The 12,353-nt window shown below is 54.5% G+C and overlaps 1 protein-coding gene across 1 annotated transcript in view; it reads left to right on the top strand.

The window, feature by feature from the left end:
• Positions 1–957: 957 nt before the first annotated feature.
• Positions 958–12,353, top strand: part of Trim8 (tripartite motif containing 8) — a 15,320-nt gene continuing 3,924 nt past the window's right edge. Inside the window, exon 1 of the mRNA XM_021151655.1 lies at positions 958–2,323. Coding sequence (XP_021007314.1) covers positions 1,754–2,323 — 570 coding nt within the window. The 5' untranslated portion in view covers positions 958–1,753. The remainder of the gene's footprint in view (positions 2,324–12,353) is intronic.

The raw sequence follows: 12,353 nt of genomic DNA on the forward strand, positions 1-12,353 counted from the left end.
TGGCTGTGATGAGTGTTCGGGCTGGGGGGTGGTTTTTTCCTTTTTTTCCCCCCCTTTTTTTTTTTTTTTTTTTTTCTTTTTTTTTTTTTTTTTGATCTAAGGATAAAGCTCTGAAGCGACAGCCGCAGCAGAGACCCTGCCCGGAGTGCCCGCCCTCCCCTCACTTGAGAAGCTGCGGGAGGACAAACGGACCCACGGACAGAGCGACGGGCGCGGGCCCGCCCCGGACGCGTCGCCCGGGCAGCGCTGGGGGCAGCAGGCGCTCGTCGTTCTGCCGACTTCTTCCAATTCTAATCTTTTTAAAAGATTTTTTTTTTTTTTTTTTTTGGAAAGGATCGGGATGGGTGGAGCAGAGGTAGAGAGAAATCAAGACTTGGCATTTTTCTCCTTCTCTCTCTCCTAATTTGTTGGAGACCACCAGCCCTCCCCTTGGAGGAAAAAAAAATCCCACCAAAGGGAGGGGTGGAAAAGCGAGCTACAGGACCCTCGAGCGCGCGCCCGGACCCCCAGTCCCCACCGCGGCCGCTGGGAGCTCAAGATGGCTGGGCGCTGAGGACGCACCCGGCCCGGCTGGCTCGGCCTGGCCCCGCCGCCGCCGCCGCAGGCTGGCTCCGACCGCAGCCCCGAGCCTTCCAGGCCGGAGCAGAGGCCGAGAAGAAAAGAAAGTGGGGGGGAGGGGTGGGGGGGCGAAGGGGGAGGGCCGGGCGGGGGGAGGGGAGGGCCGGGAGCCGAGCCTCCTGTTCATTAGCAGTTGAGAAAAATTCCTTTCTAGTTTGATCAATCCTTGTTTTCCTCAGCGCAGGCGAGGCGCCCGCCCAGCGCGGGGACAGGGAGTGGGGTCTCTCCGCGGCGGGGGCGCCCTGCGCGGGGCCTCCAGGGAGCGCAGAAGTAGCGACGAGGGGGTCAGGCCGGAGCACCTCCCGGGCTTCTCCCTCCCTCCCTCCCTCTCTGGTTGCCTTTTTTTTTTTTTTTTTTTTTCCACTTCTCTCCCTCCCCCTTCCGTTTCTATTTGTGAAGGGAGGAGGAAGGCAGAGGCGGGCTGGTGTCTCTGGCCGGGGACTGGAATTTCATCTGAATGACTGCCCCAGCGCGCACGCAGCGCCCCGGAGTCGGCCCGCCCGCGCCCTGCCACCCGCAGCCGGCCGGCCAGCTGGGGGACGCCTGCGCCACGGCCCGGGGACCGCCGGCGCGCCTTGCTCGCCGGCTCGGGCTCCAGCCAGCCTCGGCGCGGCCGAACTAGCTTCCCGTGCCCCCTCGGACCTCGGCCGGGATCCAAGCGAGGAAGGCGCGGCTCGCACCAGCCAGAAGGGAGCCACCGTCGCCGCCAAAGGAAGAGTGCGGCTCCCCTGCTCGGTGCGCCGCGGGGCGCGCCCCGATGTCAGCCGCGGGGCCGAGCGCAGGCCGCGGGCCGCCGCTGCCCTAGCCGCGCTGCCCGGGAGGCGGCCTGTTATATGGAATTTGGACCACGGCGCTCCCCTCCAGGGCTGGTGCCCCGGCCGCGGCCCTGGCGCAGCCCGCCGCCTCCCGCTAGCCACTCGCCAGGAGGAGGAGACGCAGCCGGCGGCGCGCGCGGCGCGAGGACCCAGGCTCCCTCCTCTGGGGGGCGGGCACGCGGAAGGCGCTGGTGACTGAGCGACTGGCGCGGCCGGCGGGGACCGGAGCTCCGGGCTCGGTGGGTCCCCAGCTGTACCAGACGGATCCCCAGGGTTGGGGACTTAGAGAGGTCTACCCGGGCCCCCTGCCCGCAGCCGCCATGGCGGAGAATTGGAAGAACTGCTTTGAGGAGGAGCTCATCTGCCCCATCTGCCTGCACGTTTTCGTGGAACCGGTGCAGCTGCCGTGCAAACATAACTTCTGCCGGGGCTGCATCGGCGAGGCTTGGGCCAAGGACAGTGGCCTTGTGCGCTGCCCGGAGTGCAACCAGGCCTACAATCAGAAGCCGGGCCTGGAGAAGAACCTGAAGCTCACCAACATCGTGGAGAAGTTCAACGCCCTGCACGTGGAGAAGCCGCCGACGGCACTGCACTGCGTGTTCTGTCGCCGCGGCCCCCCGCTGCCGGCACAGAAGGTCTGCCTGCGCTGCGAGGCTCCCTGCTGCCAGTCTCACGTGCAGACGCACCTGCAGCAGCCCTCCACCGCCCGCGGGCACCTCCTGGTGGAGGCGGACGACGTGCGGGCCTGGAGCTGCCCGCAGCACAACGCCTACCGCCTGTACCACTGCGAGGCCGAGCAGGTGGCCGTGTGCCAGTACTGCTGCTACTACAGCGGCGCGCATCAGGGACACTCGGTGTGTGACGTGGAGATACGGAGGAATGAGATACGGGCAAGTACACTGAACGCGTGCGAACACACGCACACACACACACACACACACAGCTTGGGAGCCACCCATCCGCACAAGCTGACTCTCGTGACATTAGCCTAGAGGCCCTCTTCCAAACTCTTCCCTAAAAGTTTGGGGGGCAAGGTCCTGGGGGAAAGGCCCCGGCTGCTGGATGCATTCTCGCACCTGCGCCCTTAGGATCTCTCCTTCAGTCATTTATGGAATTGGGGGGAGGCTGTTAGAAGTAGTTTTGAGTGTTGCTTTTCTGTTTTGCGCAGTTCCCCGCCCCCCCCCCCCGCATTGTTTCTGTAAGCTCTACGGGAAGTCACCAAGGCAGTGACCCCGGTCCTGCTTCTCCAGCTGCTGTTTATGTAATGAGTGTCCTGGTGCCGCTGCTGTGGCTGACATGATCCATGATGCTGGCATACCAATGAGGAAGTAAACAAAGCAGCCATGTTAGTTTTCAGCTCTACTGGAAACACGCTGGGGGTTGCGGGGGGGAGCTTCCGGAGATAGAGAAGAACTCTGGCATCTAGCTGGGCAAGGCCTGGGTGTCCAGAGGAGTCCCCGACTGTCAGCTCTTCTAATCCGTCCTAGTAGACGCTCCCCAGGCTAAGGCTGCTCTTTCTATACTTGAATGCTGCCTGCGCCTGGCATGAACAAACCTTAAAGTATGTGCCTTCTTCACCCTGGGCTCTTTCCTCCCAGCCCTGCCCTCTTACACGGCCCTCCCACATTTAGGGAGGGGACGTGGAAGACGGAAAAAGAGTCCTGTGGGTTTAAGGTTGAGCCGCGTTGAAATCTGGTTTCAGGCAGCTGGCTCCCCTGGGCTGCTGGCTGGGTGATTACGAACCGCACCCCCTCCCATTGTATACACCCTACTGCAGCAGCCAATGTCAAAACCGCCTTCCCCCTCTTAGGCCTCTGGGCCTGGCTAGGGAACTGGAGTGGGGCATACTTCCGTCCCTTTCACTGGAAGGGGGCTCCTCCCAGGTTCCTCTCGGGTCCCTTGCCACTCTGGGTTGAGTCACACCGGGAAGAAGGAGTCAGTCGAGCTAAGACTGAGCCATCTTGAAAGCTCTTGCTAGGGGTCTTGATTGAGATAAGGGAGCTGGGCTGGGTTTGGTAGGACTGGGAGTGTGTGTTTAGGGTGGGGGCCCCTGGAGGCCAACCAGGCTGCTGCAGTAGGAGGAAGCTGGGCCTGTCCAGAATGTAGATGCCGGCTGTTTCCTTGGTGGTTGTGGGGGCTGGACGGAGACAAGGAGGGGACCAATCTAAATGAGTCACTGTTTAGCAATTAAAAACCACACATATACAACCAACAAAAGGCAGAAGGGCCACCGCAGGCTGAGGGCGGGGATAACAAAATTTGCTGTATAATTAGTTTGCAATTGCATGGGCCAGCTCTGGGGTTTTGTGCCAGGAGAGGCCTCTGGTTTCTTAAAGGAAGTGTGGGGGTTGGAGAAGTGGAGTCACTCCTTCCCAGCAGCTGGGAAAGGCCAAGTCCTGGGGAAGTGGAGGAGCTCTGTGGTCCTCCTCTCCTGACTCCGGTTAGGCAGAGCCCACACTTTACCCAGGGTTGAGGCTGCTGCTATTAATAAAGACTGTAGGGGTGGAGGCTGGGAAAGGGCAGGGAAAGGCTGGAGAAAAGACGGCTGTCCAAGTCTCTGTCCTGGGGTTGGCTGTAGAAAGTGGGTAGAAGGGAAGAGAAGATAGGACTGAATGGGGACGGTAGAGGATGTGGTATATCCCATGTGTCTGCACCCCTTAAGTGCTAGGGATGTCTTGGGTTAGGGATGAAAACTTAACACCTGGCTTGGTATTAGGAGGCCATCCTAATATGTGTGCCTACATTTACCCTCAAATGAGTACGTCTTACTTTTAAGATTGGGAGGAAAGGGTGACATTTGCTTGTAGAGTGGACCTGGGGGTTCCTTTCATCAGGCACTTTACTCTGTCAGCAGCTCCGTGATGTGTGTCTGTTGTGTGTACTCATGGAACACACGCGCACGCACACTCACGCACTCGTGTGCATGTTTGCATGTGCTCGTGTGCCTATGGGGCAAGCTCAGAAAGAGTGAGTTGCATTAGGGCCAGATGTGCAATTCTGTGAGCTCAGCATCTGCGCCCCAGGCTTATCTTCCTCCAGGTTCCTCACGTCCATTTTCCTCTGGTGCCCCAGGCTTGAAAACCCTTCAGTAGCCCCTTATCACTCAAGTAGAAGTCTGACTTATTGAATGCAGAGGTAGAGCTCCCATCCTGGGGGAGGAGCTGAGCCATGAGGAAAAGCTGACTAGAAAGCCCTGCCTTCTCTTGAGGCTATCCAGGAGGAGAGGGCTTTGCCTCAGCTGGTTTCCTCATGCTGGAGGGAGTCTCCTTGAAAAGGTCTTGTGCTAGTGCTGTGGAAAAGGGCACCAGAAATTTCCAAGGTATACGAGCAGAAGCACAGAAGTAACCTCATGTTCTGCCTCTTGTTTCTCACCTGCCCTCCCTCACAGTGGGTTAGGGTCTGGCTCAGTTGGCTGGAAATCATCGTTAACGCTGCTTGCTGCTGAGTGCTTTGAGTTGCTGGGTGTGGTGACCCACAACTTTAATCCCATCTCTGAGGAGGCAGATGCAGGCAGATCTCTGAGTTCAAGACCAGTCAGGATTACATAGTGAGACCTTGTCTCTGGAAAAACAAGGATAGCGACAACAAGAGACCCAATACCACCATCAACACCAACAACCCCCCTCCCGACCCCCACCCTGCTTAACCCTTCCAGGAGCTCTGTCTCCAAATACAAGCACCCACTCTTGTGTACTTGAGCCCGTGGCTTGGGTGGGGCATCAGGAAGGGGTGTCACTCAAGAGTTAGGCCCGTGCAGGCCAGGACATTGCCCCATTCTGCCTTTGAGAGGACTGGGTGCCAAGCAGATGGGGCCTTGAGCTCACTCACTGGGACATACCTGTGCCCTTGGAGGGTTTTTCCTTTGGGCTGTCAGCCCAGGCATGAGACATCTGGTGGGCTCAGGCCTAGCAATCCTGAATGTCAGACAAGATCCCTTCAAGCCTCTAAGTTTAAGGGTTCATCTTAGTCATGGGGGGGCTGATGTGAGTTGGGAGCACTCTTATGAACTCTCCCAACATAGAAAGGACCCAGGAGAAGTCCCGGTCATGCAGTGAGGGGCTTTGCAGATGTGCACACTGGCGCTTACATGGCTTTTGTGCTTCTGGGTCATGGCTAGGACCCCGGAAGCAGGCTGGAGATATTGGCCTGAACCACGTGCTTTACCTGCTCTACCCCCTCCCTCTGGTGGAAAAGAGGTGTTTTCTGAGAACACAGTCCCACTGCTGAGAGTTGTAGTTGCCTAGAGTGAGAGTACCTGATGGCTGTGTGGGATGGGGTGGGGTGGGGATACATGAAAGCCCTGTGGAGAGTCCATCCGTGTGTAAGAGGAGAGGCCTAGAGGTCTCTGCTGAGCTGGGGCTGGGGTTACAGGCTGATTTAGGAAGTTCAGACCCACACTCTTTCCTCTGCCAAAAGCAGAGTGGGGAAGCTCTGTGTGCGGGGAAGAGGGTAGTGTGAGCTCTGTCCTTTCCTTGATCATCCTGAGTCCTTAGAGAAAGAAGCCTGCTTTGGCTTCCTCCCTGGGACCTAAGAGAAGCCTCAGGCAGAGGTCCAGTCCCCTGCCTCTACCCCAGGATCCTGCTGACAGCCAGGAGCCTGTCATACACTCCCACTGATTGTTCTACCTGCCAGCAGTTATGGACTCAGGGCATCTGTCTGTCTGTCTGTCTATTGTAACTAATTTTATTTTTTTCTCACATGAGTATCTCCAAGAAAGGATGTGTGCACGACTGACTTAATTGGCACTACCTTCCTGTGTGGCTGTGGAGTGAAGGAGAGAGTATGCTCATGTGTTTATGTCTGTGAGAGAAGAGTGGGTGTCAGGTGAGATGGGAGTGGGGTACAGGGCAGGCTGTTTGGGCCTCACTGGTTATCCCCGCAAACTGAATTTCCTGTCCTTGATTTTGTTCAGACTACCACTTGCTAAGTGCTCGAACAGGTAATAGGTGGGCTGTGAGCCTGCCAGGGGGCTTAGGACTTCCTCACCTGGGGATCTTCAGGAAGGGAGAGAAGGTTGGGATTCATGTAAGGTAAGCTGTTGCCTGTGGTGGGTGTTAGAGTTAGGACAGAGCCCCAGTGGGTGCTGCAGAGCTGGGGAGTCGGGAGAGTCTGGGTGGGCAGCCCCACTTGGGCCTCTGCCCTGGGCTGAGCTAGCAGGCCTGGCCAGCTCATCCCTGGCTCTGGGAAAACCTTCCCCCCTGGCCGGCCTGGCATTCAAACCCAGACAAAGCGGGGCTTTCTCTCTCGCCTCTTTGTTCTGCTGCCCCAGAGGCTGCTCTGTGCGCAGCAAAAGCTAATTCGGCTCTGCAGCTGGGAAGCCCTCTCATGCTGGTGGCCTGTGGGGATGGCTGAGTCTCTAGCTTTCTCCTTGCCCTGGCGCCTGTGCCCACCACCTCTTATCCCTGGGCTTGTGGTTTCCCCGGCTTAAGGGTTCACATAGTAGTCCAAAGCAGGCACTGAGGCAGGGAAGGGGGACTTTCTGAAGGGGACAAGAAAATGCTTGTGCTGTGGAGCCAGGTCATATTGGATCTTGGGATAAAGGATTAAATGCGGGGAGTCAGGGTAGTCTTGGGAGCTTGGGAGGAAAGTTCTACAAGGTTCTAGGCTGAATCAGGGAGCCAGCACTGACATGACCTAAGCAAGGAGATGTGTTCTTTCCCATCAACCTGGCCCCTTTCTTGTCCCCTCACATTTACCACTGGGCCTGCCAGAGCCAACCTCAGCCTTGTCTACAAACCTGGGGCCTGCCTCTGCCCTGGGCCTCATCCCGTTCTCCCCTGACCTCCCTTCTCTTCAAGGTTGACTTGAGGGTTTATTATTATTTATTAACTTTTACACAGCCCTCACTCTCCAAACCTTATCCGTCTGCCTGGTCTGGTCTGGCAGCAAAATACCAACAGGGCCTAGCTGGCCAGGCTCCAGAGGAGCCTGAGGTGGCAGGGCAGAAGTTAGGCCCTTATGACTGCCCCTCTTGGTTGGGTGGGGCATCAAGGCATGGAAGCAGGTCTGAGATACATGGGCACTCTGGAGCCATGAAGAACGTGGGAGTTCACAGGCCCAGAATGCTGAAGCCCCAAGGCAAAGGAACAGTGATGAAGTCCCACACTTCTAGGCTTCTCCAGAGACCTTGGTCCCTGCATTGCTTCTAGACTAGACATGGTTCCGCCTTCCACACACTTGAGTTGGGCCACAGTCCAGGAAGCTTAGGGGGACGGGAGGCACAGGCAGTTTAAAAAGCCTCTACTCCCTGTTTTTGGAGTGCCTTTCTGGGACTCAAGCTGGGAGATGGAATCCAGCCTCATCTGCGTTTTTCCCAGGTGGGAACTGACTCCCCATGAAGGTGGGGAGATCCTGGGCTAGACAGAGGTAGCTGGGAGTGGGGAGGGGATGCAGGCAGCGCCTCCCAAGCCCCTGGTCCTCCAGCATCTTCCTGCTTGGTTGGTTTCGGTTTTTTTGTTTGTTGAGATGGAGTCTCTCTCTATGTCTGTAGCTCTGGCACCCGATACATCCACTCTGTAGCTCCCAGACACTCAGGGGAAATGTCCACCAGCAAGGGCACTTCTCTTCCACTGTGGGGGCCTTAAGTCTCACCACATAACCCCTGCTCACCTTCCCTTCACAGGGATTCCCCTGCCTCTGCCTCAGTTCTCAAGTGCCAGGATTAAAGGTGTGCACCACCGTGCTCAGCCCATTTGATTTTTTTTTTTTTTTTTTTGATTTGGTGAGAAAAATCATGTTTAATAAACGGAGATTGTTCTTTTATCACTGGGCTGACTTTTATATTTTTTCCTAAGCTTCCTTCTAAGGTCTTTATTGGTCTATGATTTACACAGATTTTTTTTTTTTTTTTTTTTTTTGATTTGGTGGAACTCTGGTGGAGGCATCTGCCTCTTGCCAGTCTCGATGGTGCTTGAAGTAGCACCTCTCCCTGCCCTCCCTGGGTGCAGGGAAGCTGGGGGAGGGGCTTGCCCAGCCTTGCCAGCCCTGAATCTCTCGTTGGTAAGCTTCCTTCTACTTCCTGCCCTGAGAAAAGGGGGTCTGTGAGGTGACGAGGGGAAACCAGCTCCCCTGATGGGGTTACTATCTTCATTGGCTGGACCCAACCCCGAATTCTGAAGCTGAGGCCCAACACTAGCATCCTAGAGTAGGGTGCTTCTTAGGAAATGCCTAAGAGGAGAGAGTGGGCTGAGCAGGAGCCAGGGATAGATAGCAGTCATAAATTCCTGAAGGGCCTCAGTGGGGAAGCAGGAGGGGCCCTCACTGGCTTGTAGGGCAAAACTCTTTCCCAGCCCACGAGAAGTTAGGTTGGCTGGAACCTTTGTCTGTGTGTCTTTTCCTTCCCCTGAGACTCAGCCTGGCCTCCCTTCCTCATCTCTGTTCAGGGCCCTGATCATCCATGACTCGGGCAGGCAGACGTGGAGTAGTGAGAGCCTGAGCTATCAGGTGGCCTGAACCCTGATTTGTATCTGGGGTGCTTGGCTCGGTGTGAGTCACACCTGTGCACACACATGATAGGCAGCCAGCGTGCTGTTTGAGCTCCTGTGATACAGGAGAGGGGGAAGCCTCCCGTTTACAGTGAAGCTTGCTTTTTTTTAAGTGTGTATGAGTATTTTGCCTGCCTGTGTGTATGCAGTGCCTGCAGAGGCCAAAAGGTGTTGAAACCCCAGGAACTGGGGTTATTTACAGATGGTTGTGAGCCCCTGTTAGTGCCAGGAATCAAACCTGGATCCTCTCCACCCAAGCAGCTAGCGCTCTGAGCTGCTGAACTGCTTCTTTAAACCCCCAAGAAAGTTTCAATGCCAGCCCCTTCGTTGTCTGGGGTCTCCAAAAGACCCAACAGTCATTACTTGTAATTGGGTGTAAATGTATGTGCACTCAGGGGTCTCAGAGCCCAGGTTGCTCAGGTGTGCATCTGGGCAGTCCTTTAGGCACCTCCATTTTTATGCCATACAAGCTATATTTATTGTCAATCCGGCCACTCTGGCTGACAAGGGCACGGTCTGCCGGGTCACTGCAGGGAAGAGCCAGCTTGGGACCAGGCTTTCTAGACCTGGAAAGAGAGCCTTACCTTCACCTAACCTCTCAGCATCTTTCCTCTTTGTTTCTTGGCTAGCAACCTCTCTAGAATAGATCTGCCTGAAGTTTCCTGCTGGTCTTGATTTCCTCATATATAACAAGGGTGGGGGTGTTGAGGAAGGAACTGTTAGGAGCCTAGCTGGGGACAGGGAAGGTGAGCAGGGGTTATGTGGTGACACTTAAGGCCCCCACAGTGGAAGAGAAGTGCCCTTGCTGGTGGACATTTCCCCTGAGTGTCTGGGAGCTGCTTTGTAGAGCATTGTGTTTAAGCCTTGGGTGTTTCTGGAAATGGATTCAACAACAACCAGATCCTCCTGACTTTTTGAGGTCTGACTATGAAGAAAGGCAGAGGGCAGCTGCAGCTGCAAAGCCCCCTCTCCCCCCTTTTTAATACAGGGTCTCCCTTTATAGCCAAGAATGACCTCAAACTTGTCCCTCAGTGTCCCCAGAGTAGAAGCTAAGGCTTGCACCGTCATGCCTAGCCAACACCAATTCTTATTTTCCACCACACCCCTTTTTCCTTTTTCTTATTATTATTTTTTTTCTAACCCCTCTGGTCCAGACTGGCCTTGAACTTGCGGTGATCCTCCTGCTTCACCTTCGAAGAGCTAATACTTTGGATGTGTGCCACCATCCCAAGCCAAAGCTCAGTCCCTTAAGAGGGTTGAAATGAATGCTGGATGGGTGTGTTGGCACATGCCTTTAATCCAAACACTCTGGAGGCAGAGATAAGATGTCTTGAGTTCTGGGCCTGTCGGAGTGAATTCCTGGACAGCCAGGACACAGAGAAACACTGTCTCAAAAAACTAACCAAACAAACAAAAAAAGAGAGAGGGTTGGAATTTCTAGAGAAATCAGATCATGATTTGTGAATGAAATACAAAGTATCAGAATGTGAGCTGAAGACGCAAGGCCCTGGGCTCTATCCTCAGTGTTGTAACACCACAGTAACAGTAGAGGGCGGTAGCCTAGTGAGGGGATGCTTGGCTAGAGCTGCCACATGACTTCCTGGGAGTGGCAGCATTTTATGTACAGTACCTGAGGCTGGTGCATCTGGGAGCCTGAAGCTGCCCTCCATTTTTTTCTCTTTTTTTTTTTTTTTTTGAGTCAAGGTCTTTCTGTGTACTGGCTCCGGCTCCCAAAACTCCTGTGTCAGCTTTCCAGTGCTAGGGTTGCAGGCCAGTATGTCCATATTTGCCTTACTTTATTTTGTATTAATCTCACTGTAAAAAGCGGCTGCTATACTAAAGAACACTACTACCCAGTAGGGCAGGATGTGACAGCCGACAGACCACATGACCAGGATTGCAAGACCTGTACCAACTCAGAACCAACAGGGTCATGGAAAGTTTCTCAGACTTGGGCCTCAGAAAGCGGACAAAGGAGAAGCGGGCAATGTTGGCTGGCAGGAAATGACGGGAAGAACTGAAGTGCCCTGTGAGCACAGTGCTGGGGAGAGCTTGGAGAAGCAGACAGTCACAGGACCTTCTAAAGGCACGTGGTGTGGTGCTCCTGTCCCAGCCAAAGACGTATTTACCTTACACTAGCGGCTGGATGGTTCCTGGCCATGGGGAATTATCTGAAAGGGGGCGGTCATGTTAGGTGGGAGAGACTTTGTCTGAAGAGGTGTGTTTGTGATGGGATAAAGGATTGTGGAAACAGACATTAGGGACATTCGTAACCCTTGCAGAGAACCTGCATTCAATTCCATTTCCAGGGGATCCAATACCTTCTGACCTCTGCCAGCGCCAGACAGGTACCTGGTGCACATAGTTATGTTCAGGCAAAACACTCATATATAAAATAAAATAAATACATTTTTTTTTTTCTTTTGAGAGCTTGGAAAAGCACCTTGCCCTGGCAGCAGATCGGTCTTGAAAGCCGCAGAGTCACTCACTCTCTACTGGTCCTGCTGAGGTGCTGAGCCACATGACTCCCGAGACTGGGGCTTAGCCTAAGGAACAAGGAAGGGGTGGCTTTGTTGCTGAGCTATAGAACAAGGCAAATATAAGGCGAGCTCAAGAGCCTGTGTCACCTTGGAAGGCTGTTCGACTGTCTGCATCTTAGGGTGCTCTACTCAAGCTGGTGCCCCAGGGAAAGGTTCCCGGCTTGAATAATCACAGGCCTCCTACCCCATTACCTGGGATGTATCACTCGTTAACTCTACAACTTCAGAAATAACTATTTATTTATTTATTTATTTATTTTTAAAGATTTATTTATTTTTATTATATATAAGTACACTGCAGCTGTCTTCAGACACTCCAGAAGAGGGTGCCATATCTCGTTACGGATGGTTGTGAGCCACCATGTGGTTGCTGGGATTTGAACCTCAGACCTTCGGAAGAGCAGTCGGGTGCTCTTACCCACTGAGCCATCTCACCAGCCCAAATATTTATTTTTAATTATGTATATGTGTGTCTACAAGCGCTTGGTAAGGCCAGAGGAGTCAGAGTCCCCTAAACCGCCTGTGAGCTGTCTGACTGGTGCTGGGAACGGAACCTGACTCTGGGTCTACCACGAGAGCAGTGGGCGTTCCTAACCACTGAGCCATCTCTTCAGCTCCATTGGCCGGATGACTGTAGCCAGGTTGTCGGACCTCTCCAGGCCTCAGTTTCATCCTTTGTGAATGATGATAGTATAGTCCTTACCTCATGGATGGCTAGGGTGACTAGATGAACCCCCTTCTAAATATAATGAAGTGATGGGTCATAGAAAGCAGGGGCTGCCCTTAGAAAGTTCAGGGCTCCAAAAAAAAAAAAAAAAAAAAGCCGGGCGTGGTGGCGCACGCCTTTAATCCCAGCACTCGGGAGGGGCAGAGGCAGGCGGATTTCTGAGTTCGAG

The sequence above is a fragment of the Mus caroli genome, chromosome 19, assembly GCF_900094665.2.
Source record: "Mus caroli chromosome 19, CAROLI_EIJ_v1.1, whole genome shotgun sequence".
Taxonomy (NCBI): Eukaryota; Metazoa; Chordata; class Mammalia; order Rodentia; family Muridae; genus Mus; species Mus caroli.